The 24,429-nt window shown below is 43.8% G+C and overlaps 2 protein-coding genes across 8 annotated transcripts; one reads left to right on the forward strand and one right to left on the reverse strand.

Annotated features, from left to right (window-relative positions):
• Positions 1-784: 784 nt before the first annotated feature.
• LOC130517230 (substance-P receptor-like) lies at positions 785-5,710 on the reverse strand. Of its 4 annotated transcripts, XM_057019006.1 has the most exons (8): positions 5,288-5,709; positions 4,292-4,467; positions 3,984-4,178; positions 3,378-3,528; positions 3,004-3,200; positions 2,754-2,850; positions 2,605-2,678; positions 2,142-2,261 (listed from the first exon to the last, which is right to left on the reverse strand). In XM_057019006.1, the coding sequence occupies exons 1-7, from the start codon at positions 5,510-5,512 to the stop codon at positions 2,613-2,615; spliced, it is 1,107 nt and encodes a 368-aa protein (XP_056874986.1). In that variant the 5' UTR covers positions 5,513-5,709; the 3' UTR covers positions 2,142-2,261; positions 2,605-2,612. The 4 variants fall into 4 exon arrangements, with proteins under 4 accessions (XP_056874983.1, XP_056874985.1, XP_056874986.1 ...); XM_057019003.1 differs by lacking the exon at positions 2,605-2,678 and having other exon boundaries at positions 785-2,261; positions 5,288-5,708; XM_057019005.1 differs by having other exon boundaries at positions 2,134-2,678.
• slc4a5b (solute carrier family 4 member 5b) lies at positions 4,187-23,596 on the forward strand. Of its 4 annotated transcripts, none has more exons than XM_057018940.1 (28): positions 4,187-4,478; positions 7,869-7,919; positions 9,195-9,309; positions 9,728-9,946; positions 12,704-12,833; positions 12,929-13,089; positions 13,190-13,345; positions 13,506-13,613; positions 14,931-14,986; positions 15,539-15,696; positions 15,772-15,859; positions 15,933-16,087; positions 16,520-16,645; positions 16,724-16,898; positions 16,988-17,121; positions 17,192-17,372; positions 17,533-17,623; positions 18,032-18,090; positions 18,355-18,540; positions 19,164-19,277; positions 19,968-20,129; positions 20,217-20,395; positions 20,473-20,545; positions 20,718-20,786; positions 20,939-21,112; positions 21,436-21,597; positions 22,401-22,501; positions 22,940-23,596. In XM_057018940.1, exons 3-27 carry the CDS (start codon positions 9,243-9,245, stop codon positions 22,497-22,499), a joined length of 3,282 nt encoding a protein of 1,093 aa, XP_056874920.1. In that variant the 5' UTR covers positions 4,187-4,478; positions 7,869-7,919; positions 9,195-9,242; the 3' UTR covers positions 22,500-22,501; positions 22,940-23,596. The 4 variants fall into 4 exon arrangements, with proteins under 4 accessions (XP_056874920.1, XP_056874919.1, XP_056874921.1 ...); XM_057018939.1 differs by lacking the exon at positions 19,164-19,277 and adding an exon at positions 19,535-19,648; XM_057018941.1 differs by lacking the exons at positions 4,187-4,478; positions 7,869-7,919; positions 19,164-19,277 and adding exons at positions 7,976-8,141; positions 19,535-19,648.
• The last annotated feature ends 833 nt before the right edge of the window (positions 23,597-24,429 follow it).

The following is a 24,429-nucleotide window of genomic DNA, read 5'->3' on the forward strand; positions in this document are numbered from 1 at the left end:
ACAAGAGAAAATGAATGAAAACTAACACATGAAACAGCAAATGAGATTTATTTGTCTTTATTTCTATATTTTTCCTACAAACATTTCTTCAATATTATTTATTTGACAGCTGTTTGCTGAAATATTAACAAAAGGCACTCGTCACCAACGTCGACCCCTTAACTCACACTATAGCACTCTCATCTAATTCATTCATTTAGTTATTGTAATTGCACCAATACACCAGTGAGAAATCACTCCTGCACTTGGAGGAAGTGTCACTTGCGCGCGTTGAGGTGATCGTCCTCCGATGAGGACACAGAGGAGTTTGACCTTTTTATCATCAGCCTTTATCGTGGGTGATAGCGGTGATAGTCAAGGTCTGGCAGAAGTCGTTCCTGTTTGAGGGTTTATTTATAAGCTTGTTATATCAGCTTGTCTGATTTATCAGTTACATAAGCCGGTGCACACCTGGACAGCAGGTATGTGTCCACCTCTGTCATCGCCCGTCCACTAACGAAAACCATAAACATTCATCGCTGCACAACGTGGTGCCTTTGCACTTTACTCTCTGATGTCAATTTATGCTCTTTCATTGTTTGTTTGTTATGCACTTAACCCATCCATACATTCTTTATTACTGTGAATCATAAAAAAAGTATTATAAAGTCTTCTGTATTTGCTTATATAGTATATTCCATATGTAACTTAATATTTTACAATATTAATATGGAAATTAGTAAGTAGTCAAAGACATTAGAATCATAAATATTGCACCGACACGACTGATGCTTCCATTATATGATGTGATATACATTTTAAATTCAGTATTATTTTATTATCTTTAAGCCGTGGTTTAGTTACGTGATCCTCCAGCTCGCCTCAAACAGAATCGTGACTTGAGTCATGTGACCCAACGCTTCCACAGAAGAGATGAAGAATCGGTGATAAATCAGCACTTGTGAAACCAAATCAATTGGTGTACATATGAATAACAACCAAAAACAAATGAGAAAAAAAAACAAGTGAGCTCTGCTGTTTGTTTTCTAATGACACCTGACTTTACGTATAATGGATATAAGGCACCACACTTGAGACACATTATTCATTGTATAATAATAATATTCAGTACTTAGATTTGGTCATGTTCAGGTAAAGGGTCCCAGTAAACTGCACTGACATTGTCTGACTGGATTTGCACAGCTGTTGTCTTTCATCCTTTACCGATGACATAGCAACTGACCCCCCCACCCCAGCCCACAGGTACCCCTTCCTCATGTTTTCCCATTCTTGTCCCTCCACTTTATTAGTTGCCACGCAGAGGTCGCTGTTCCACTGCTCCATTTTCTATCTATAGCTGACCTTTGACCTAAGTGCTGCATACTGAACCCATCCAACACTCACTCACTCACACACTCACTCACACACAAATACAAAGTGTCAAAACAAGGTCCAAAGCCTGTGCAACAGGTGCGAGAAGTACACACACACACACATACTGAACTTGTCCTCTTGTTTTCTGTGCTGCTCAAACGCAACATGACACCGCTGCCACGGGAAACCGTGCGTGTCCCATTGTTAAAAATGTGCACATATACATCAAACCTTAAACACACGGATACACTGAGAGAAGTGGAACCTTTAGTTCCAGCTTGATTACCTACAAAACCAAAAATGCTTGTGTACAACTTTACCATTAGGCATTTAGGTCCCCTTCATTGAGACAAAGCTGCAAATACTGAAAAATATTCATACTTCAAATATTAACTCCTAGTTGTCATAACATTTGAAATATGTGGGAAAAAATCACTCCACATAAATTTTGCAAAAAAAAAAAACTATTATGTAGCACGAATTGGAATTACCTCCAATCCCGCTGAAGGATGGAAGTGGTAGAAGATGGGTGACTGAATTGGAATTATTCAAGTCTCGAATGTGTCACTGAAGGTTACGTAACTTTTGTTGTTTTCCAGACTGGGCTCCAGTTAGGCAGGTAAGGCTAACGCACTAATGCACTTAAACAGAACAACGGTAGCATCTGAGCATCAACCATGAGATGATGGAGGTTTTCAGCGCTCCCCCCGCGTCCATGTCTGCTTGTTCTACTTTGGGGAGCTGCTCGGACTCTTCGTAAAGGTCTCTGAAACGCTCAAAGCGACTTCCTCAGGATGCTGGCTGTGAGGGCTACGAGGGGGCGATTCTGGACACTTTGGCTCCGATTCTGCAGGATGGACAACGGTGGACACGGCGGTCTCCATCCGACTAGCTCGGTAAAGGCTCACCTGAAAAAAAAAAACACAAAGTAAATACTGGATCATCAGCTAAATGATGGTGACTTGTTTTCACCATTAATTTCATAGCAACCACATTTTCTAAATGTTTGTATTCGATATTTCTGCTTTGGCGTGCAAGATTATATGTATTTAGCAACCTGTCCTGTACATTCGGTTCAATTTAACCTTATTTATGTTTCATATGTTCCCATTCAGATTGTTTCCAGGCACTTTACAGAAACCCATAACCCAAGAATGGCAGAAAAATCTCATAACAGGAAGAAACCTTGAGCAGCACCAGGCTTATATGGAGGGAAGGACCCTTGTTTTAATTCTATCCCTAAAGGTTAACCTTTAGAATCACATCCCTCGTGACCTCCCGGAGGTTTGGTGGAGCAGGTTAACGCTGACTGGTTGGGGTCTGTCCTGTTGAGACAATACATCTCTGCTTCCATGAGTTCCCACTGCACTTTTAACGACCACGCCGCGTCGGACACACACCTGGGTTTGCAGGTAACGCGGTGACTTGAGCTCTAGCTCCTCCTGGGCGACAGTGGGGGTGCAACAGACGAACACCTGCTGGAATCCTGCTCGGAACCTGCCGGATGGAGGATAAGTGATCATAAGGGGTTGGATTAAACAGGAATTACACTGCATGCAGCCGACTGGATTATAAACACAAATACAGATTACCAACACAAAAACAAAGCAAAACAAAGGGAGGCGTAGACGATGGGGGAGGAGATCTCACCTGCTGTTGAGGCAGTAGTAGATGATTGGGTTGTACATGGTGGAGCTCATGGCCAGCCACATGACGGCCAGGTAGACCTGCTGGATGTAGCGCTCCTCGAAGAGCTCGGGGAAGAACTGGTGCAGTAAGAAGTAGATGTGATAGGGCAGCCAGCAGATGGCGAACGTACACACCACCACGATCATCATCTTCACCACCTGCCCCAGATAGAAAACACAGCCGTTTTATCAAATCATCTCTTTTTAATTTTTGTTGTTGTGAGGGATTAAAAAGGCATTTAAGGAAAGTTTAATCCCTTGGAAAACTCTCGTCTATGTGTGTGTGTGTGTGTGTGTGTGTGTGTGTGTGTGTGTGTGTGTGTGTGTGTGTATCACCTTGCGTTTGGCAGTAAGCTGCTGTTTGTAATGTTCGGAGGAATCTCCAGGAATTGCACTTGCCCAGAGGGTGACGCCCACAGTTGTATAGGCCAATCCCATAATGCAAAGGGGCAGGAAGTAGATCAGCAGTGTCACACAGACGTAGTATCTGACACCAAAATATCCACACAAAAAAAGGCATTTAAATTTATTACGGGTATGTCATGTGCAAGCATTTTTGAAATCATAATGTTGAATTTGCAGTTATTCTAAACAGATGCATTTAATTATTATTTTTCCTCTCTTTCAGCAGCTGGAGATTTCCAACACAACCCAGGCAGAAGTGAAGATGATCCACGCAGACAGACGCTTCACCTGAACTCCCCCTCAGCAGCAGCTGGCTCCATTGTTGATAAACTCAAATATTCCCTCAGGAAAGACCTTTGAAGTAGCAAACACCAGCCTCTTTTCTAACAAAAGAAGTCCTAACCAGGAGCTTCTGCGGATCGAATCAACCTGCTTTCCCCCGCAGGAACAGCAAAGTACTGAGAGAACACTCCTAACGAACTCTCCTTTGGTCGGAAACCAGCTGCTGACGTTGCCGAACTGCTTGACGTGACTCACATCTTCTTGAAGTCCACAATGGTGTACTCGGGCCAGTCTATGTAGCAGACTGTGCGTCCAGGCAGCAGGGCCGTGGCGGAGTAGTAGTACTGGGGAAAGGCCAGGAGCAGAGCCAGCACCCAGACCACAGCGATCACCACCCGAGTCTCGGTGGAAGTCAGCCTCTGCTGCAGGGGGTGGATGATCGCCATGTATCTAAACACACAAGGGAGGACACGGGAGTGTGTGGGGATGTTTGCTCTTTTTGCTCTTGGTGCGTTTGTGTGCTTTCAGTGCACCGTCGTTCCAGTACCTGCCGACTCACGCACCTGTCGAGAGCGATGGCCGTCATGGAGTAAATGCTGGCAAATATGGCTGCGATGGGGAAGAAGTTGTGGAAGCGGCAGTACCCTGAACCAAAGTACCACTCGTTGTGAACGGCGTAGGCGAAGTTGATCACGGTGTTGAACGCCGACATGCTGGCTTCGGCAAAGGCAAGGTTCACCTGCAGGAGGGGTAATATGATGCTAATCAACCGCAACGCTTGAGTCCATGACAAGTAGAATGGTTCTCATCTGTCTTGTTCTCATCGGGAACAATAGAGCTGTTGCACTCTTTCCTTTTGTTTCAGGCCACATTCTTCTGCTAATTTGCATCATTGTGGAGATGAAGTCTGACAGCTGTAAACACCAAACATTTCCTTTCCTTCAATATCCTTTCCCATCCCCTCCCCTCCTCTCCTCTCCTCCTCTCCTCTCCTCTCCTCTCCTCTCCTCCCCACTCCTCTTCCTCTCCTCTCCTCTCCTCTCCTCTCCTCTCCTCTCCTCTCTCTCCTCTCCTCTCCCCTCCCCTCCCCTCCCCTCCCCTCCTCTCCTCTCCTCTCCTCTCCTCCTCTCCTCTCCTCCCTGAATGAGAGGTTAGATTTCAAATAAACTGTAAAAAAAACAACAACTGGAAAGCAAAAGAAGATTAAGCCTCTTAAACCTTACTCGAACGTAAGCCGCAAACAAACCACATGTCCGAGCGCCGAACCGCCGATGGGGTTTTAACTGTTATAATGAGCGCTTGGAAGGTCTGATAATTAATGGCTCCACTCATCTGATGACTGTCTGATCTTTGCGACACTAGGTTTTTTGGCAGGTAGTTCGATATCGGTCACGTACTTAAACGAAGCACCAAGTTATCCCAGAGTTCGAACCCCCCTACCCCCACCCCCACCCCCACCCCCACCCCGCCCTCTCAAAGAAAAAACACCCCAAAAAACCCGAAACAGACCCAACTGGAGTAAATCCAGAATGCAAACAGTTACTGTAAAGATCATTTACCAGAAAGTAGTTGGTGACGGTCCTCATGCGTTTATGCGCCAGGATAATCCAGATGACCACCAAGTTTCCAACCACAGACACCGCAACGATGCTGCAGTAGGCAGCAGCCCAGAGTGTGATCTGCCACACGGGCTGGACGAACTGGTTGAATTCTTCGCTGTAGTTAACGGGCATGTTTCTGTCGTTGGTGCCGTTCAGATCCGCGGTCTTGTAGAGAGGGTCCATTTTCCGTGCCTCGGTTTGTTTGGCGAGCCGGGGGTTAAAAATAGATGAGTGTAATGTTACTGCAGCGGATTCCAATGTAGGAAGAGGTGAGGTGGGGGCAAAACGTGGATAAAAGCGCAGTTTGGGCTTTGCGTCTTTACGCACCGCGTGAGTGGCGATAACCGCATCCAAACGCACACAGCCTTGGAGGGTTCCCAGACGGTGAGGTTCTTCGGGATTTTACCCCCCCATCCCCACGAACACCCACACCCCCACACACAACTCCTCCCTTCCCCAAAATGACCAAATGATCTGTTTTGTCTTGTCTGATTATTGCGAGTGGCGACATAACTCGGCGGGATAAATCCCTCGTCACAATTTGATGATATTGGTTTATATAATCCCCAATGTCAAAAACAGGTGTGTGTGTCCTATTAATACACAGTTTATAACACTAATGCTGCACCGAGCAGCGACCATGACAGTTTACAGGTGACTGAGGAGTGGAAAAACGCCAACAATTATGTCATTACTTTAATTACGTTTAACATATATTTACTTCACTATTATAATACCTTTAAATTTAAAACCTTTGCAGTGCCTTTTATAGTTACCTAACATTATGCACATCATCATTATGCATATCTAACCCCTCCAGTGTGAATGAAGGCTTTATTACAAGATGGGGTTGGATTGCATATCAGAGCATATCTTTGTCTGCAGACTGGAAGCTTTATGTGTTTGTTTTTTGGTCCCATCAGATCACAGCTTTTAAAAACCACTGAAGAAAAAGAGGAAATCCGTTTTGTTCCTCACCTGCTCCCTCCACAGTGGCTGCTTGTAATGCCCCATTGCAGATAGTGAAAGCTCGTGTCTGAACTGGAGATAAGGGAACAAGACAGGATGAACCCACCTGAGGACCACAAGCCATGTTCTTCATCGTGTAAAGCTGCCATCTGGTTTGATACTGAGACTTCAGTTTAATTGTCTGAGAAAGGATCTGACTTCTATTTCGCAGGAAAAGACAACAAACTGTCAGAGGGAATTACAGGACGGGGGAAGAATGTGCCAATGCGGGCAAAGATCTTGTAGACTCTAAGCACTGTGAAGTGGGGCTCACATTTTACTGCTGGATGTGTTGGACATTTAGATTATTATAAATCCTTCATACACATGTTTGCATCTGTGATTTAGGATGACAAAAGGACAAGGATCACATCTCTGGTTAGATTCTGTAAAGCCCTCCTCTGATTATGCGATTTTTTTCCACCACCTGGCACGAAATCTCCCTGGAAAACAAAGCTTAACTGATCATGTCAGGCTGCCGGCATGGAACAATTTCCATCTAATTCAATATCTCATTACAGAATAACCGGACGAATAATCTCGAGCCTGTGTCTTGTGTTGCTGGCAGCTGATACGCTCAGACAATCAGAAAGTGAAATGAGCAAGAACACCACAAACACAACAAAACAGGCTGGCATTTATTACAGGAGGTGCAGATTATTTTCTCTAAAAAAAATATCACCCGGAGTGTCAATCCATCAAACTTGTGATTTGTGTCTTGTGGGGAAGTAAGATCATAGATCAGATGATGCTGAATGCAGGCCAATGCAATCACTCTCACACAAACTTCCATGTGCTTGTTTGCCAAAAAAAGGAGGATATTTTGCTTTCGTTTTGGTCATTAGGCCTCATATGACTACAACAAGATGCACATTTGCATAGAATGATTTTAAACTACTGATTTCAGTACTTTAGTAATATGATTTATCAATGTCGTTTCTCCAAACCCTGTCTTGCCGAAACGCCCCATATTACGCACGCTGCCTCCCCCTTCTGGTAAAGTTAGAAATTGCGTGTATGTTAAACCGAGGAGCACGAACTGTAAAGTTATGAAAGTTTATATTTATCCCGTTTTGTGTGAATCAACCAGCCACTGTTATTTAATGGACACTGGCGATAAATATGGAAAACAGCAGCATTTACTATGTAGAAATGGATTAAGGCTTAAATTATCTAAATAAAACCACAACTTACCCCAAACAGGAAGAGGCCTAAATTACGCTTCATTCATGTGTGACAGTTCCAGAAGTCATTCAGTTATAAAGTACCTCCGATGTTCCTGAGAATCCGAGCTCAAGCTTACACAGTCAGAACATAAATGTCAACACATTCAGGAAATTGGAGACAAATATTTAGGCTCTGTGTTTATCAAGCATTAACATTAACACTGTGAATTCAACGCAGTGAATTCAATCATTTGCTTCGGTTAAAGTAAAAGGTGTTTTTCCACGTTGGTATGTTTTTATTGTTAACATTACAGATTCTATGTAAACTTCTCACCTAGTAATCTGCATTGTGTTTGCTTTTGTAGCTCAACTGGGACATCTAGTGGTGATGCTGTAGTAGTTCAAACCGAGGCGAGGTGAGAATCTGATCATGACCCAATGTTCAGCACCATGAAATGCACACACACACGCACACGCACCCACACACGGTAGAGATGATGAGTTGAAGCTCCTCTTCACAGTTTGTCTGTTGACTGAAGCAGTCAACTGGTGTTTAGTTGTCATATAACTGATTTGGTTCGTTTACGTTGGTCTAGTTTACATTGACTTGATTGTTTCTGCCTCAACTTTCGCATCAGGTAAATATCCACATCATTCTTTCTTTCAATGCAAAATCGACTTGATCCTGCTCTTTTTAGTACTCTATTCACTCTTGTCTTTGAACTTATTTTATGTGTGCATTGAGGTTTGGTTAATATAGCGAGTTTGACTTGTGCTGATTAGACTTAAAGTTTAGAAATTAATGGTATTTTCCCGGGATTAAAATGAAAAACCACCACAATGATGAGTAATTGAGTTGATCAATCAACTCAATTACTCATCGCTGTTGTGGTTAAAATTCTGTTAAAATTTGGTGTTTGTTTAGGTTCATGTAACACATTTAAAAAATTATGCAGTTTACTGTGTAATCGTAAAGAACAAAGTTCATCCTGAAATCACCCGATGGACACCTTTCCTCAGCATCAACGTCTCCTTGGCAACACTTAGATTTACAATGTCTCGTAGAATCTACGGTTGACAGGCTCCATTCAAATAGCAGAGAATTGTGAGTGTGTGTGTGTGTGTGTGTGTGTGTGTGTGTGTGTGTGTGCGTGTGTGTGTGTGTGACTGTGCTCATGTGACTGTCCTTCACAGTCAATGATCAGGCTTCAGAGCCTAAAACACAAATGACAGATGTCATGTATTGATTAGCCTACAAACCTCCCTAATTCACTGGTGTCGTGAGCGTGCAGGAAACAACAAATGACACTTTTAACCCTGAAAACTGACATTAGACTGACATTTGACAGGACTTGTGTCTTTAAGTAGAAAACATCTTCCTGCTACGTCTGAACTTCTCATGTTTCCTAGGCCGGTAACGTGTGTTGCAAACTTTTCCATCCGTATGTGGGAATTCCTCGTGTAGCAGCTTGCTTTTTTTTTCCATGCTTTGAGCTGCAGTCCAGTCCTGAAGGGCTGCTGGCTTCCATTGAGTTTTCCTCTTGTCATCCATCGATCCGTTGGGGGTGCCGGGGCACGTGTGTTGCCATGTAGCTCCACGTTGTCTCCTCACACCTCTGAGCCTGGAAATCACCGCAGAGCTCCTTCACCTTTGCATGAATGTCTTCTTTATTCTGTTGTCTCCCCATCAGAGTCCATTTTGGTTCAGAAAAGCGTGTCTCTGTGTGACTGTTTTCGGGATGGATCGTCACGACTGGCAGCGAGGAAAGAGTAGAGGCCACAGGCGCTATGATGACGATGATGACGGTGAGGAAACCTTTCAGGTAGACAAAAATGCAGATATTCTATAGCTGATGAACATTTATTATATACAGAGCAGGGATCATTTGTTATTATTCTTAGCGGGACTGATTATAAGAGAACTTTTGGTCCAATATCCAGAATTTTTCTCCCTCTCATAGAGACATAAACCCTCCGTGTGTTGAATCTAAATATTTATTGTGACCGTATTCCTGCATGATGGTATATAAAGTCCAGAATAATGCTGTCACAAGACTGGTATCGTATTAGTAGGACCTCTGTGTCAGGAGCCGTGACCTTCACTGACCTTGGCACATTACCATCTATAGTCTTTGATGCAATCTGTGAAGCTTTTTAATATTATCCAACAAAAACAGGAGCATGAGTCTGTTAAGTGCATTAAAGCCTCCTCGTCCTGTCTCAGAGGCGCAGCCCGTCTACATCGGCGTCCCGGCTGCACACAGACGGAAACGGCGCAGACACCATTCCTGTGCCGGTGACGCAGACAGGGAGTCCCGACACGCGCACTACGATCACCAAGTACACCGTGAACACTCGCACAGAGGATATTACCACGACAGAGAGGAGCACTATGACGATGAGGATGGTGGCGCGGCGCATCACGACTACATCGACCCCGCAGGTGAGATGCTTCCTGTTTCAGGAGTCTGACGCAAACATTTCATGAACATTTATGTAAACAAAACAAAAAATAATTAAAATATCAACATCATCAATAATAAAAACAGAAATTATAGTGAGGCACTTATATATTGTTGGTTTCTATGGCAACCGTCACATCTGGGTGAGGTAATTTCCTTTCTCGTTATCTTGAGACCAGAAATCTACTTTCACATTTTTCCTTGCTGATTTAATTAGCATTTAATTGATCAGAGAAACACGACGTGTTTCCTCTGCAGCTTTGCTGGACACGTGCACGCAGATGCTCAAGGGACGATGATGTTGATTGCTGTGAAATTCTGCTTAAATGTTTATTATTAGTTCCAGGCAATGAGCGTCTCTAACTTTTACTCCAGGTTCCATCTCTACTATTATAGCAATAGGTTCTACAATACAGATTCCTTAATCAACCAACAAAATCTTATTTTTTTCCTGAGTGATTCTACATGCAAATGTAGTTATTTCCAACAAGACGGCACGACAGTACTGATGCACAAGCTGAGCTCCAGCTACACGCAGCCCAGTTCACGCCACACTGCTGGTGAATGAATAAATGAAGGAACCGCCATCTTTCTTACTGGAGCAGCTCCTTTACCACCTGAGGCTTTAATCTGGGATTGGGGCCTGACTTTAATGAACTCAAGGAACGACAGCGAGTCTTGTTGTTGCTATGAATATCAGATTATGCTCGCGTTAAAGCGGAAAATAGAACAGCTACTCGTTGTCTGTTCTACACAATAGGGGCGCAGAAATGGATCACACAGCCTCAAGCACCAATTCACCCTTTCACACCCAGATCCCCACACTGCTCGTAGAATCACCCAACAGGATTTACCTATTGTGACTATCCAAACACTGAATTTGCAGCTTTGGGAGCTATTTTAAGAGTTTAGCTGCAGGGGTCAGGGATGGCACCAACAGCCTTCATATCGCTGGAGAAGCTGACGGAGAGTCTGAGGAGGTGGAAGATGGTAGTGTGAGTACTGTATGTGATTAATGTTTGGAGCCTGAGAGGCCATTAAATCTGAGGCCTTTAAGCTGATTAGAGCTGAGCAACTCCCAGCTATGTGTGTGTGTGTGTGTGTTATTTGGGGTCAATGTGAGTGTTTGGTATGTAGTAAGTTCTGCAGCTTTTACTGGTCTGTTCTGGGTTTCTCCTGAATTTTTGACCTTCATATTGTCACTTTGTCATCAGTACAACGGAGTAAAAGTGTGTTGATTCTGCGACGACGTCCTCACTTTGCTGCGTGCGTGCAAGTATGTAAGTATGGGGAGTATGCGTGCGTGGACTTCTGGGAGGAGAGTACTCGAGGGCCCTGTGGTGTGTGTCAACCCTCTTAAAGCCGCTGGCGTTTGCTGCTTTGGAGATTTCTGTGGATTTCGGCCGCAGCTTAGAGAAAACCTTTTTGTGGCGATAGATCGAACGGGCAGGTTTGACTCCGACCCAGGATACTTGAAATAGTCAACTCGGCCATGGACTAAAACTGGAACGAGTGTCCCCCAGATCAAGGGACGGTGAGCTCAGGACTGTCGACAGAAGCTTCTTTTCTCTCATTTTTGAAGCAAACTTGAGAAGATTCGGCAGCTATGCAGGAACCTGAGGGTTCCTTCTCCTCCAGTACAGGCTGGACCCTTCCTGGCATCAAAATAGGTAAAAACTAAATCTGGCAAATCTAGAAACCATTGGTAAAAATCTATGAATGTCAAATTTTTGTTTCTTTGCAAGCCGACTAAATGCAGAATGAGCCAATCCAGTTAAAACGGTTTGATTCAATTGGTCGAAACCAACTTGAAGGACGTCAGTGTGGTTTTCTGGGGCCAACAAACAATCTGAAAGAGTGCAACCTTTCCAATCTGCTGTGGAATGACCCCGGCTGGTTGGCGCTCAGACACACAAGTACTCCAAACACGGAAATGAGCCAGTCATGGAAAGAACAGCCAGGTCCCCTCCTGTCTTAGACACGTTGTGGAACATTCTATCGTATTGTAATTACATAATTGCTGATTGAGATCGCAAACGTCACGTAAAGCATGTGAGACTCGGAGCTTCACGAGTTCATGACAGTGCCTCAGTGATAATTGACTTTTTTTTGTGTTGGATTACAGACTGATAGAGGACACACACACACACACACACACACACACACACAACACACACACACACACACACACACACACACACACACACACAAATGAGAGTGCCTTCAGGCATGGATGTTAATGGGGATTGATTTTCTCTGGGTGAAATTAGAAAAAATGGTTGCAGCTGATCAGCTAATCATTAGTGGACCTGAAAGTGTTGCTGTTCAATTAAAAGAAAGATAATGGACTTTTTTGGTCACTGTTTCAGATGTGTGGAAGAATAAAACATTAGTCAAGCAAAGGTTTGGGGGGGGGTAAATGTACCTGAGAAAACATTAAAAGGGTTCAAGAAATGATTGACCACCAGGACGAAGGTGTGTAGTTTAGCTGCAGCGTTAAATATTCCTCCAGACCCTGAAGTATCTGGCTATAAGTTCTGAACCAACAGGTGTATCACAGAGCCAGCTGTCACAGTTATTGAGCCAGTCTGTGTTGGACTGCCCCTCTTTTCATAAATGTCTTCATTTTCACCAACAGTATTTCTTTTTATTGGTCTAATAACTGGAACCTGAGCGGTTTAAGGTGTGTGTATCATGTGTGATGTCGATTAATAAAGCGTGACTGTGTTGTGGTGTAGTGTCGCCTGCAGCAGAACGACTGCGCCACATTTTGGGAGACGATGATAACATGCCGACCCCCACAATCTTCACTGAAATGGACACGCTTCAGCACGAGGGGGGTGAATTGGAGTGGAAAGAGTCTGCCAGGTAAACACACAACCGTTCTAGGGCCAGTTTTCACGTGAATAACAACACTTGGGTGACGGGATTCCAGAGCTAATTAATTTTTAAAAAATTCATAGGTGGGTGAAGTTCGAAGAGAAAGTCGAGGAGGGAGGAGAACGGTGGAGCAAGCCTCACGTCTCCACGCTGACCCTCCACAGCTTGTTTGAGCTCAGGACCTGCCTGCAGACAGGGAGCATTCTGCTGGACCTGGAGGGTTACTCCCTGCCCCAGATCGTGGGTGAGCCCCCACTAGCTCTGCAGCCGAGCGGACGAAAGCTTCCCGTTTCAGAATGTTGAAATGTCTCCTGACAAATCTCCCACCCCGCTTTTCCTTCCAGACGATATTGTGGATCGGCAGATTGCCGACGGCCTCATTCCTCCAGAGCTGAAAGAGAAGATCAGCTTTGTGCTGTTGAGGAAGCACCGGCACCAGACCAAGAAGCCCATCCACCGCTCACTGGCTGATCTGGGAAAGTCCTCCAATGCTGCTTCAAGTACGTTTATGTGTCGTTTTCCTGCTTTTTCAAGTACCAATCAGTAGTCATCTTGGTAGTCCAACCTGCTATTGTCATGATGCTTCCTTGTTCTTTTGCCTGTCCTTATGAAATCACCTCTGCTCTTTTTGATCATTTCTCTTCTGCTGGGCCTTGTCAGACCGTAGCTCTCAGGCTAACCTGAATCGTATTACTAGTTCGCCTAGCGGGGTCCATCGCTCCACAGAAGATCTACGCTCCTGGCAGTCAAGCAGCCTTGGCCGACTGCGTGAGTCTGCACCCACAAACACATCTAAGATTTCACAGAAGTACCAGACAAGGCTTTCCATCGACCCAATGATACAATTCAAATGAGATGAAAATGTAATCAGGGTCCAGATCCAGGGAGCAGTAAGGTCACTAGCAGTTACCTCCAGCAGGTTCACATAAAGGGGACTAAAACCCCTCCATCCTGGCCTTGGTCTGAGTCTCCTCCCATCCAGACACGGCCAGAATGTGCGGAGTTCTGTGGACGTATCTCCCAATCGATACTGATATTGAATATAACTGTAATTCTCAATATTTTGTGTACACACTAGAATCTGATTACCCTACACATATTTCCTGCTGTCGAGCTGAGATGAAAGATAATATAGATAGACTTTATTTGAACCCTGGAGCGTTCTTTAAATTACACAGGCATCATATCATCACACACACTTGGGGGTTCAGTTTAAATTTGTTTTTTTATGGATTTCTGCAATTCCTCTTTGGGTTTTTATGCATGACTGAATGTTTGGTCTGTTTGTAGATTAGGATTTCTGCAAGCAAACCATATAATGAGATTATTAAAATGCCTGAATGAAGGTTTAAGCAGTAGGTCCCATTGTGTTTGACTTGTGACTTCTTGCAAAACAAAAATTGGTGCATTCGTGGAGTTGGCTCTGCACATAATTCATCACTTCCACCGCAGTGGATAACTGGATTTCTTCCCCAGAATTCCAATTAAAAAGACATTTTCTGTTGACAAATGCCCGACTCTAGTGTTGATCTGATGACTTCAGAGCGATGCGCCCCTCAGCTCAATCACAGGAGTCATTTAAACACACGAATCGTTCACGAGTGTGTGAAGTTGATGATCACTTCCTGTATTTTCTTTGTAAAAGAGAGTCCACACGTGCATGAGTGCAATAAGGCTCACATATTTTCTTCTAGAGCTTCTATTTCCTTTTCTCTGTTTCATTCCAGCTCACGTTGCTGCTACTAAAATCTTTCAATTAATATGAAAAGTTGCGTAATACGTGTTTTCTTTTCCTTCTGTGTGCTCCTTTGCTGATTTATTTTTTGTGAGTAGGATTATGAAAATATGCTTGATGCTTTGTCTGGAATGCTGTGAGCATGGAATTAAATGGAGTTATTCATTAAAAATAATAATGATACCAATAATCCACAGCAGAGAGTTGAGCAACATACAGCACCCGCTGCCCTAACTCTCTCAAATACATTTAATTTCCTTAAAAAAGAACAAAAACAAACACCGAAATATCTTAAATATAATCAAACTCTGTGAAATTCATCTTTATAGAAATGTTTGGTTCATTTGCAGATCATTCCCAGAGCCGAAGCTTGAATGATATTTCAGACACCCCGAGCACAGACCAGGTAACTTTAATAATGTTAAATAAATGATACTAATGTGTGTGTGTGTGTGTGTGTGTGTGTGTGTGTGTGTGTGTGTGTGTGTGTTAGTGTATCTGCGGTGACCCTAATATTTTAGTTGCTCTCACATCAATTCCAGCAATATTAAAATCACAACAAATCAAAAGTCATGATGCGTTTGAGTACATGGAAGGTGTGCAGACATCTGGCATATTCATTTGTGGCTGCACATGCTTTCACGCACTCTCGACCCCCATGCCGCCACCATGACAAATGCTTCCTGTGCTGGGGAGCAACAGGTTAGAGTTAGTTAGAGACTGAAACTGCTGGTTGGGAGACCAACTGCTGAATTGACTCCGAAAGCTGCATTAACAGATTACGAGGAGGTTTTAAATCAAGCACCCACCAGCGCTCTCCTGCCACGTGCTTCCCTGGTAAGGTGAAGGGGAGGGTTGCCCGTGCACGTGGCAAGAGTGATGCTTTCCTACCATCTACCAACGGGCCTCCACTCCTACTCACGCTGCCCTTCTTGCTGTCCCACCTCCTCTCCCACAGCTGAAAAACAAATTCATGAAGAAGATCCCTCGTGACGCAGAAGCCTCCAACGTTCTGATCGGTGAGGTGGATTTCCTGGAAAAGCCTTTCGTCTCTTTTGTGCGCCTGGCTCAGGCCACGACGCTGGGAGGCCTGACCGAGGTCCCGGTGCCGACGAGGTGCGTCCGTCCTTCGATCCCTCGTTAGTTCTGTGGTCTCTTTCATCTGCTGCAAGTGTCCTGTTACTCTGACAGGTTTCTCTTCATCCTGCTGGGTCCTCACGGCAAAACCAAGTCCTATAATGAGATTGGCAGGGCTATCGCTACCCTCATGGTGGATGACGTAAGCAGCCTGGCAGACTGCGCCCATTTTATACTTTTTATGTGTTTGATTCCATTTCTTCATTTCCTCTCAGCTGTTCAGTGACGTCGCCTATAAAGCCAGGGACCGGGAAGACCTGATCGCAGGTGTCGATGAGTTCCTGGATGAGGTCATTGTTCTGCCCCCAGGCGAATGGGACCCAAAAATACGCATCGAGCCTCCAAAGAAAGTCCCATCGGCAGAAATGAGGTATGTGAAATGATGGCACTTCCTCACCCCCATTTGAGTATTAACTGAACCACTGTTTTTAGCATCATATCATAAATATTTCGATTTGATTCGGGCTCTCATTCTCTTATGTATCATTTTTGAACAGTACAAAGATTGTTAGTACAGTATGAGGGGGTGATTGTGTTGGATATTTACCCTTTTCAGCTCTTTTTTTTTGGTTCTCACTAGAAAATAGGGATCTTAGTGGCCAATAAATGTAGTATTATGTTCACAGTACATCAATAGCTGTATCTGTAGATTTTATCTATAATTGTCTCTAAAATATGCACTATGAGTCCAGAAAGGGTGATGAGAAAGAGACTAAAGCAGCTGAAAGCCATTTTCACATCCAGCATAGCCTTCAGGCTTCCTGTTTAACTGATAAATGTTGATTCTGTCAATTCTGTGCAGGAAGTCGGTCATGAACCTGAACGAACTGGGTCAGATGAACGGCTCGGCCAGCGGGGCGGCCGGAGGGGAAGATGACGAACTTCCGGCTCCACACGAACTGGGGGAGGAGCTGAAATTCACCGGGAGGTGAGGTATTTGAGCCCGTCATGCACCGGACGGGCCTTTATGGCATACTCCTCAAGTAATACATTAAATCCTTTGCAGGGTTGGGGGTGGTTTGTGGCTGGACATCAAACGGAAGGTCCCTTGGTACTGTAGCGACATATATGATGGTTTCCATATCCAGTCCATCTCTGCTGTGGTCTTCATCTATCTGGGCTGCATCACCAATGCCATCACATTTGGAGGTCTGCTTGGGGATGCAACTGACAATTACCAGGTCTCCAGAACAGCAAAAACAGCCCAACCAGCGCTTGAATCTAACAAAATGAGCCCTAATCCACTGTCTGTTCCCTTCTCCTTCCCAAGGGAGTGATGGAGAGCTTCCTCGGCACTGCTTTGGCAGGAACCGTGTTCTGCGTTTTTGGTGGGCAGCCCCTCATCATCCTCAGCTCTACCGGTCCCATTCTCATATTTGAGAAACTGCTATATGAGTTCAGCAAGTAAGACCCAAATAAAAAAACGCACACAAAATGTGGGTGAAAGGCGTGAGCAGGCTCGCTCTCCTCACAGGTCCAACAGTATCGACTACATGGAGCTGCGTCTTTGGATCGGCCTTCACTCCTGTCTGCAGTGTTTTATCCTGGTCATCTCAGACGCCAGCTACATTATAAAATACATCACCCGCTTCACAGAGGAGGGCTTCTCCAGCCTCATCTCCTTCATCTTCATCTCCGACGCCATCAAGAAAATGGTTGGTAGTGCTCGACAATCATCGCACATTCAGACAGGCAGCGCAATATCATGGCCTGCAGGGTCCAAAACATGCGTTTTGCTTGTATCACAAAGGAACCCACAATACTTTGGTGGGTTTTTAAAAGAAAAGATGAGCGAAGCTGATCTGTTTCTCACAGGTTGGAGCACTGAAGTATTATCCAATCAACCGTGGATTCAAACCCGACTACATCACCTCCTACAAGTGTGACTGTGTTCCTCCAGATCAAGGTGAGTCTTTCAATTCTCTCTAATTCTGTCTCTCTAATGTAATGCCAAGTAAACAATCTTAGAGTTGATGTTAACTGAGTTTAGTTTAGAAAGAACCAAAACCAAAGAAAGATTCTGTCGTACTTGGATGTAAATATTGTGCTCTCAACACTGTTAATAACTGTGTTATCTGACCACGCCTCCGCTTGGATGCATTCTAAGTAAGTACATATCTGTAGTATCAAAATAAGATTTTGTATACAAGAAAATAAAGGATTTTATTTACCTGTAGTCTTAAAATGAAATGTCTAAATAAAGTATAAGCGCCATACAGAATAAAAGAAATGTGGATCTCGTGGACAGTCGGGGAGAGCAGATGCACCCTACACACTTTAACTTTCTTCTTCTGTGGTGTTTTTACCTCCACAGCATCTTTCCTGGCCTTGAATGTTTCAGCTCCTCTTTCAGATGATAACATGACTCTGCTGGTGAGTAACAGAACATAAGACAGAAATGCTAATAATTGCATCTATATTATTCTTTTTATTCTTTTTTTGTTTACTGGCTGGAGAATAATAAATGAGTATTCCCGTCACAGATGCTACATAATTCCGCTTTATATACCCATCTTTATAACATGAGCTGTTCGGGGCTCCCTGTCCTCTATTCCCTTTATTTTGTCTTTTCTTTCTTTTTTCCTCCCTCTTCTCCCTCCGTGTCCACTCCATCATCTTGTGTCCCTCCCTGTGTAGTTCAACCTGACAGACTGGAGTCAGATGAGTAAGAAAGAGTGTGTAAAGAACGGCGGTTTGCTGGTGGGGAACGCCTGTAAGTATGTTCCCGACCTGGCCCTCATGTCCTTCATCCTCTTCTTTGGTACCTACTCCATGACTGTCTCCCTCAAGAAGTTCAAGTTCAGCCGCTACTTCCCAACAAAGGTAAGAGAACAGGAAAGATCAGCATCAGTTCTTTCACTGGATTGATTTTGCCCTATTTGAAACATTGGGGGAGGTTTTAAGGAATTTAGGGACACTACAGATAGGTTAAAGGCACTGACATCCCTTTATTTGTTTTAAAATTAGTTCTATCTATATTAATTAGGCTGCCCATCATTACCTCCTGTATACTTACTGAAGTTAATAAATACCTCTGTGCTGATTACTGCTCATGTGTTCTACTAAATTTACTACAAGATCCTAGTGAAAGTTTTGTGTTGTTATCACATTACAATGTATGAAAGTTACTAATTCCAGAGGTTTTGCTGCATTTAGTACATTAGTTTTTTTTTCAAATAAACAATAGAAAGATAATCCTCTCCTCTCCTCTCCTCTCCTCTCCTCCTCTCCTCTCCTCCCCTCCCCTCCCCTCCCCTCCCCTCCCCTCCCCTCCCCTCCCCTCTCCTCTCCTCTCCTCTCCTCTCCTCTCCTCTCCTCTCCTCTCCTCTCCTCCCTCTCCTCTCCTCCCCTCCCCTCCTCTCCTCTCCTCCTCTCCTCTCCTCTCCTCTCCTCTCCTCTCCTCTCCTCTCCTCTCCTCTCCTCCCCTCCCCCCCCCTCTCCTCAAGCTCCGCTCCCTTATCAGTGATTTTGCCATCGTCATTTCCATCCTCCTCTTCTGTGGACTGGATTGCCTGTTGCAGCTGGACACCCCCAAACTGCATGTCCCCACTGAGCTCAAGGTCCACTTTTGCCCCAAACACACCTTTAGTCCCTCCACTCTTTTATGTTCCTTGATTGATAAATTTCTGTCCTACAGGAATCTGTTTTCATTTTGATTTGTGGATCAATGATTGTAATAATTCTTTTATCTGTTTTTACTTCCTCCTGTTGGTACCTTTCTTTTTTCTTCTGAACGTACGTCTCCTCTTCTTCACCATCTCACACATCATGTTTTTACCCTCTATGTTTTGTGTGTTTGTTCGTGTGGCTTGGTTAGCTGAGGAAGCTAATCAGTGATTTTTCCATCTTCCTGTCAATCATGTGCTTTGTGGGTCTGGATATGTTGATGGGGTTAGACACGCCCAAACTAATCGTGCCAACTGAGTTCAAGGTATTTAATTTCCTTCTATAACATCTGTTGAAACGCTCTGAGTTTTTAGAGTTTCATTTTTATATAATTACTTTGCTATCTTTAATAAGCTGAACAAGTCCTCCACCACTGCATGTTGGTCTGTCTCACTTTCACAATCAGCACCGATCGTGTTCAGTCTCTTTCTCGCCACATCTGCAATATTTATCATAATGATCAATTTATTGCATCCTAACATTAACATTCTGTGTGTGTGTGTGTGTGTGTGTGTGTGTGTGTGTGTGTGTGTGTGTGTGGTGTGTGTGTGTGTGTGTGTGTGTGTGTGTGTGTGCGTGATCAGCCTACACGTTTCGATCGTGGGTGGCTAGTGATGCCGTTTGGTAAAAACCCCTGGTGGTGGTATCTTGCCAGCTTTGTTCCAGCTCTCCTGGTCACCATCCTCATCTTCATGGACCAACAAATTAGTGCCGTCATTGTCAACCGCAAGGAAAACAAACTAAAGGTCTGGAAACAACAAACAATTATTTCTGTATTACATTAAGTTCTAGAACTACAGCATCACAACTTTTTCCATGCTGGGGTGTTGCAGAAAGGTTGCGGCTACCACTTGGACCTGTTGTGGGTGGGCATCTTGATGGCTGTGTGCTCCTTCATGGGCCTGCCCTGGTACGTGGCAGCTACGGTCATCTCCATCGCGCACATCGACTCCCTAAAGATGGAGAGCGAGAGCAGTGCCCCTGGGGAGCAGCCGCAGTTCCTTGGAGTCAGGTAAGGTCGCACCGTTTCGGCAACTGCACCCAAGGTTTGATTAAGCCTTGAATGAGCACGGCCCTGCGTTTTTACAGGGAACAGAGGCTGACAGGGATCCTGGTGTTTGTTCTGACTGGGCTGTCAGTCTTCCTCGCTCCTGTTCTTCAGGTACTTTCTGTTATTCTTCACGAAGACCTCTGGTGAGATCTACACTTTATATTACACATTTTAAGATAGCAAACCACAGCAGTTGCTTTTGAATATTGCAAACATTTAATAGTGTAATGTTTACTATAACTGGCCTCGAGCACGTTTCTAATGTGGTTTCTTTTACATTTAGTTCATCCCTATGCCCGTCCTGTATGGAGTGTTTCTCTACATGGGTGTGGCCTCATTGAGTGGCATCCAGGTAGCTTTAGCATGATGCTAAACAGCTTCCCCTTCTTTTGTTTGTTATTTATCCCTTTCTGTGCTGAAGAACCATAAAATCAATGCGATATTCAATTACTTTATATACAAAGTCAATACCTAATTTCTATCTATTGATCTTTCGTGGTCTAGTTTTGGGAGCGCATCAAGCTCTACCTGATGCCAGCCAAGCACCAGCCAGACTTCTCCTTCCTGCGGCACGTGCCTCTGCGACGGGTGCATCTGTTCACCCTCGTCCAGTTGGTCTGTTTGGCCGTCCTCTGGATCCTCAAATCCACCTTTCTCGCCATCATCTTCCCTGTAATGGTGAGTGTAAAATCAAAATAGGAAAATAACTGCACAGCCACGCCTGAAGCTAGCTACTAATTAGTCAAATCAAGTCTGTAGTGTAATTCATAAGGCCCTGGTAAATAAAAGTATACCCAAGCTTTTCAACATTTGTTTTGTAATCCCATTTCATTAGAGAGGCGGTCTGAATCAGATATTATGTGATGGCAACAAAGCTTGAATTTAAACAACAGGTTGGCGATAGGCAACATCAATGCAGTGACTGTATGCTATGTTGTTCATGATGGGTCACAGTGATGGTTTATTGGATTATTGATTAGCTGCCTTTTCATTTCCTGTAGATCCTGGGTCTGATGGTGGTACGGAAGATGCTGGATATGATGTTTTCTCAGCACGACCTGGCCTGGCTGGATGACATCCTACCAGACAAAGATAAAAAGAAGGAGGACGACAAGCGGAGGAAGAAGATGAAGAAGGTGGTGGAGGCCGAGAGTGACGAGGAGGTGAGGGAACCGACTCTAGACATGCATGCACGTGCAGCCACTCGTTAGTAATCAGTCTACATTTATGTGTGTCACTCCATCTGGTCTAGGTTTGTCAAACTGTTTTCTTGTTTTCTAATACTGTATGTTTCTCCTCTCTGTCCCACAGTGTTGCTGAAAAGGCACTGTTCAACACTTACGACTGTCTTTTTATGTCTGCCTCTCACTCGCTTCAAGTCTTTCGCATTAACCCTGTAGTGTGACGACAGCAGTACGAGAGGAAGGATAAGCTAACACTGTTCTATACTTTAGCCAGTAGATTCCTCAAGAACAGAAAGTAAAACTCAGCAATAATTACTGTCAGGATCAGTAACTCCCCACCTTTCACAGCAAAGTGTCAAAGGCTATGACACTTCAGTTCATGAGCTGAAGAAGCCTGATGCAATATTAAAATTATACAGATCATCTATTGTTATTGTAAAATAAAATCAATTTCCTGAATCCCAGTTTCACATTAGAGCCTGTCATTCTGTCAGCACAGAGTACTGAAGAACAGGCCTGCATGCACAGCTAAGCTTCATCTTTGCTATTTTTCTTTGCTAATCCATCATAAAAATCTAAACTGTAGTCAAATCACAAGATGCCGACTTGGGCAGTTATTTAATCTTCTTGCAATTAAGACTATAAATTCACTGGAAACACAGTGAATCCACAGGTTCGGTGCCGAGTTTGCAAAATAAAAAGTGTATAGAACATGTGTGGCTATATCCTTAAAAAACTCCTGCCTTCTCCCGCATGTTGCCCACTTCCTGTTTGCTGCTCAGCCCAAGCCTTCCACCCACTCCCCAGTGAAGATTCCCATGGAGGCACTAAAGGGTGAAACCGAGCCTCTCCCTTACTCACATGAACACTCCAGCCCCTGAGTGTGAGTACACTGACCCTTCCTTTCACCTCTTGTTGCGTCTGATTTGTTGGAGTTATTTCATTTTCTGATGCCATTTGCTGAATGTGACAGATGGAGTGTTTATAGGATTTTCATTAGACGTTGCATATGGGAACCATTTTCACATTCATTTCACATGCATGTATAAAATAAAATGTATTTATTGAAATGAACACTGACACAGTCTGTTCCAATCTTCCCTTCTGAACATAAGTCGTGTAATAAATATCAACATGTAGATCATTATGAAATCTATCATGTTGCAGCAAATTCTCCCTTTTTCTACTGGATTTCTTCATCCTCATGATCTCTGTGTCTGTGTGTGTGTTTGTGAACTGTGCATCTGTTTACACACTTGTGAATGCCTGTTCTGTTGTGGGCACATGTTCTCTTCGTGCGTCTTTGTGTGTTTCTTTCCAGGAGGCCAACCTGTACTCAACAGTTGCATCTGATCCCACCGAGTTAGACCGCAGGTACTGTGTGCTGCAGCTGAACGTGCCTTACAGCGCTCTGAAGTACTCACCTGACAAAAACACTGGCTGGGACAGCAGCACCTTCAGAAACACGCACTACGCTCATTTATAGCAGCTCATTTATAGCATTACTTGTATTTGTATGCAGGTTGAATGATTGTATTGTGTTATTTTAAGGGCTGCTTTTAATCTGCAGGTTCGTACGTTGATTGGAAATAATTCAGAACACTTCCATAGACAGTAATTTGTGGTACATGTGAGCATCTTGAGTTTAGATAAGAGGTTTTCAAAGTTGATGCTGCCCCCTTTGGAGAAACTGGGAACTACAACACAATGATGCCATGGATTCCTCCCATGCTAAATATACTGTAAGACGCGCTGGATTTTCCTCCCATGGCAAATATAACTAGAAGAAAAAGCCCTTGGTGATTGCAGACCTGCCCCAAGCATGTTATTCCCCACATATTCTGACCTGTAGTATAGTAAACAGTATATATTGGCACTAGTCATATAAGGTTACAAAATAGTATGTTGCTTTGAAGATAAAAGGGCAACCTTCCACTGGACATTCCTGAAAACTTCTTTAAAATCCATTTATAACTTTTTCAGTTATTCTGCTAACAAATGCCAGATGTCACGTGTCCTCTACGTGGAGGCAATAATGTTAGTCTGGTTTGTAAAAGCTAAAATTAGTTTTCAATGTGAAATTCCCAGTCAGGTTAAAACCTTTTGGACTTCCATGAGCTGCTCGTGCCTTTACCTTTAACTTCCTTTGCTTAATATGCGCCCTTCTTGGAAGACCTCTGCTCTCTGCTTCCTGTGGTCACCTGAATGATCAAACTATAAACCAGACATTTGTGTTACTGTAGCAGTGTCTCATCACGAGTAAACCAGGAGTTGTTTTATTTTCTACATTTTCTATTCAGTGTCTTAAAAATTACACTAGTAATTATACTACTTTTACTGTAATGTCATTGTTTTAAACAACCGAAATCCTCACAAATATTTTTTATGGAGATAGCCTCATCCAGTTTTGATTGTTTCTTCAGATTGATTTTAGTGGTTCGATCCCAGTTTAAGTATTTCTTTTTTCAGTGTTCCTGCATGGATATTAGCTTTGACGCCTTCATTTTGTTTCAATTTCCCTTAACATGCTTCCTGTCCCACCCCACCCCCGCTTCTAAACATCACTGCAATCAAAACCTGTCAGTACAAGTTCACATCTTTATATTTTGTATCCAGCTGTATGAGTTTATATTAACATAAATGCATTTTTAGGCTTAGGAAGATTCATTGCAGGTCTCTAGGGTAGCATATGAGGTCAGTCTTTGCACCTAAAACTGGATGAATGGGGGTTGATGGAGGAGTAAAGAGTTCCACCACTGTTTCTCAGCATCACTCTGCACCTGAAGATCTCCTGCCCCCCCTCGCCTGCCC

This window comes from Takifugu flavidus, chromosome 20 (assembly GCF_003711565.1).
Source record: "Takifugu flavidus isolate HTHZ2018 chromosome 20, ASM371156v2, whole genome shotgun sequence".
NCBI lineage: Eukaryota > Metazoa > Chordata > Actinopteri > Tetraodontiformes > Tetraodontidae > Takifugu > Takifugu flavidus.